The following is a 2,500-nucleotide window of genomic DNA, read 5'->3' as shown; positions in this document are numbered from 1 at the left end:
TGCTACATATGCTGCATATGCTACATATGCTGCATATGCTACATATGCTACATATGCTACATATGCTACATGAGGTGCTGACAGGCATGCGAAGCCTTTTCAGTGGGACGCGGGCGCTAACCTTCAACCACACACAGCTGCTGGTGGCAGAACGTTATTTCGGCCTCTGCTTGGATGGCAGGACGGGGAATGTTTACTGAACGTGTCTGTAAGGTGCACGTTATGTTTCATGTGCAGTCTGGAAGCCAAAAAGCCTGAACGTGTCCCAGCTGGGCTCAAACCTGCACGTGGCGTTCGAGCAGGCGCCGCCCTCCTTCGGATTCACCCTCTACTATCTTTACTACAAGCTGCGGCAGGACGGGCCCTTCAGGCTGCAGCGCTGCAAACCAGTGAGTGCTGCGACGCCACCTGCAGGCGGGGGGGGGGGAGCACAGCATCCCAGTGTGGGCGGGACTGTTGTCTGGGGTTCAGTGTCTTCCTGAAACAAGTGCAGAGGGAGACTTGTTCATGAAGGTTCTGAAGTGAAGGGTTAAGCTTGTGAGTAGATGGTGATCGGCCTGGGGTTAGGGTTAGGGTTAGGGCTGGCCTGGTGCTGGCCTGGGGTTAGGGTTAGGGCTGGCCTGGGTTTTTAGGGTTAGGGTTAGGGTTAGGGCTGGCCTGGTGCTGGCCTGGGTTAGGGTTAGGGCTGGCCTGGTGCTGGCCTGGGGTTAGGGTTAGGGCTGGCCTGGGTTAGGGTTAGGGCTGGCCTGGGTTAGGGCTGGCCTGGTGCTGGCCTGGGGTTAGGGTTAGGGCTGGCCTGGGTTAGGGTTAGGTGTTTAGGGTTAGGGCTGGCTGGTGCTGGCCTGGGGTTAGGGTTAGGGCTGGCCTGGGTTAGGGTTAGGGTTTAGGGTTAGGGCTGGCCTGGTGCTGGCTGGGGTTAGGGTAGGGCTGGCCTGGGTTAGGGTTAGGGTTTAGGGTTAGGGCTGGCCTGGTGCTGGCCTGGGTTAGGGTTAGGTTAGGGCTGGCCTGGGTTAGGGTTAGGGTTTGGTTAGGGCTCCTGGGGTTAGGGTTAGGGCTGGCCTGGGTTAGGGTTAGGGTTTAGGGTTAGGGCTGGCCTGGTGCTGGCCTGGGGTTAGGGTTAGGGTTAGGGCTGGCTGGTGCTGGCCTGGGGTTAGGGTTAGGGCTGGCCTGGTGCTGGCCTGGGGTTAGGGTTAGGGCTGGCCTGGTGCTGGCCTGGGTTAGGGTTAGGGCTGGCCTGGGTTAGGGTAGGGTTTAGGGTTAGGGCTGGCCTGGTGCTGGCCGGGGTTAGGGTTAGGCTGGCCTGGGTTAGGGTTAGGGTTAGGGTTTAGGGTTAGGGCTGGCCTGGTGCTGGCCTGGGGTTAGGGTTAGGGCTGGCCTGGTGCTGGCCTGGGGTTAGGGTTAGGGTTAGGGCTGGCCTGGGTTAGGGTTAGGGTAGGGTTAGGGCTGGCCTGGTGCTGGCCTGGGGTTAGGGTTAGGGTTTAGGTTAGGGCTGGCCTGGTGCTGGCAGGGGTTAGGGTTAGGGTTAGGGCTGGCCTGGTGCTGGCCTGGGGTTAGGGTTAGGGCTGGCCTGGGTTAGGGTTAGGGTTAGGGTTTAGGGTTAGGGCTGGCCTGGTGCTGGCCTGGGGTTAGGGTTAGGGTTAGGGCTGGCCTGGTGCTGGCCTGGGGTTAGGGTTAGGGCTGGCCTGGTGCTGGCCTGGGGTTAGGGTTAGGGCTGGCCTGGGTTAGGGTTAGGGTTTAGGGTTAGGGCTGGCCTGGTGCTGGCCTGGGTTAGGGTTAGGGCTGGCCTGGTGCTGGCCTGGGGTTAGGGTTAGGGCTGGCCTGGGTTAGGGTTAGGGCTGGCCTGGGTTAGGGCTGGCCTGGTGCTGGCCTGGGGTTAGGGTTAGGGCTGGCCTGGTTAGGGTTAGGGTTTAGGGTTAGGGCTGGCCTGGTGCTGGCCTGGGGTTAGGGTTAGGGCTGGCCTGGGTTAGGGTTAGGGTTTAGGGTTAGGGCTGGCCTGGTGCTGGCCTGGGGTAGGGTTAGGGCTGGCCTGGGTTAGGGTTAGGGTTTAGGGTTAGGGCTGGCCTGGTGCTGGCCTGGGGTTAGGGTTAGGGCTGGCCTGGGTTAGGGTTAGGGTTTAGGGTTAGGGCTGGCCTGGGTTAGGGTTAGGGCTGGCCTGGGTTAGGGTTAGGGTTTAGGGTTAGGGCTGGCCTGGTGCTGGCCTGGGGTTAGGGTTAGGGTTAGGGCTGGCCTGGTGCTGGCCTGGGGTTAGGGTTAGGGCTGGCCTGGTGCTGGCCTGGGGTTAGGTTAGGGCTGGCCTGGTGCTGGCCTGGGTTAGGGTTAGGGCTGGCCTGGGTTAGGGTTAGGGTTTAGGGTTAGGCTGGCCTGGTGCTGGCCTGGGGTTAGGGTTAGGGCTGGCCTGGGTTAGGGTTAGGGTTAGGGTTTAGGGTTAGGGCTGGCCTGGTGCTGGCTGGGGTTAGGGTTAGGGCTGGCCTGGTGCTGGCCTGGGTTAGGGTTAGGGTTA

General features: G+C 61.2%; 1 protein-coding gene across 3 annotated transcripts in view; it reads left to right on the top strand.

Annotated features, from left to right (window-relative positions):
• The window catches only part of il17rd (interleukin 17 receptor D), a 16,769-nt gene that overhangs the window by 8,614 nt on the left and 5,655 nt on the right, over positions 1-2,500 (top strand). For all 3 annotated transcript variants that reach the window (XM_057030698.1, XM_057030697.1, XM_057030699.1), the window contains one exon: positions 238-389. In XM_057030698.1, coding sequence (XP_056886678.1) covers positions 238-389 — 152 coding nt within the window. The remainder of the gene's footprint in view (positions 1-237; positions 390-2,500) is intronic.

This window comes from Takifugu flavidus, chromosome 4, assembly GCF_003711565.1.
Source record: "Takifugu flavidus isolate HTHZ2018 chromosome 4, ASM371156v2, whole genome shotgun sequence".
Classification (NCBI taxonomy): domain Eukaryota; kingdom Metazoa; phylum Chordata; class Actinopteri; order Tetraodontiformes; family Tetraodontidae; genus Takifugu; species Takifugu flavidus.
The sequence above is the reverse complement of the archived record's forward strand: the minus strand, read 5'-3'. Positions and strand labels throughout refer to the sequence as shown.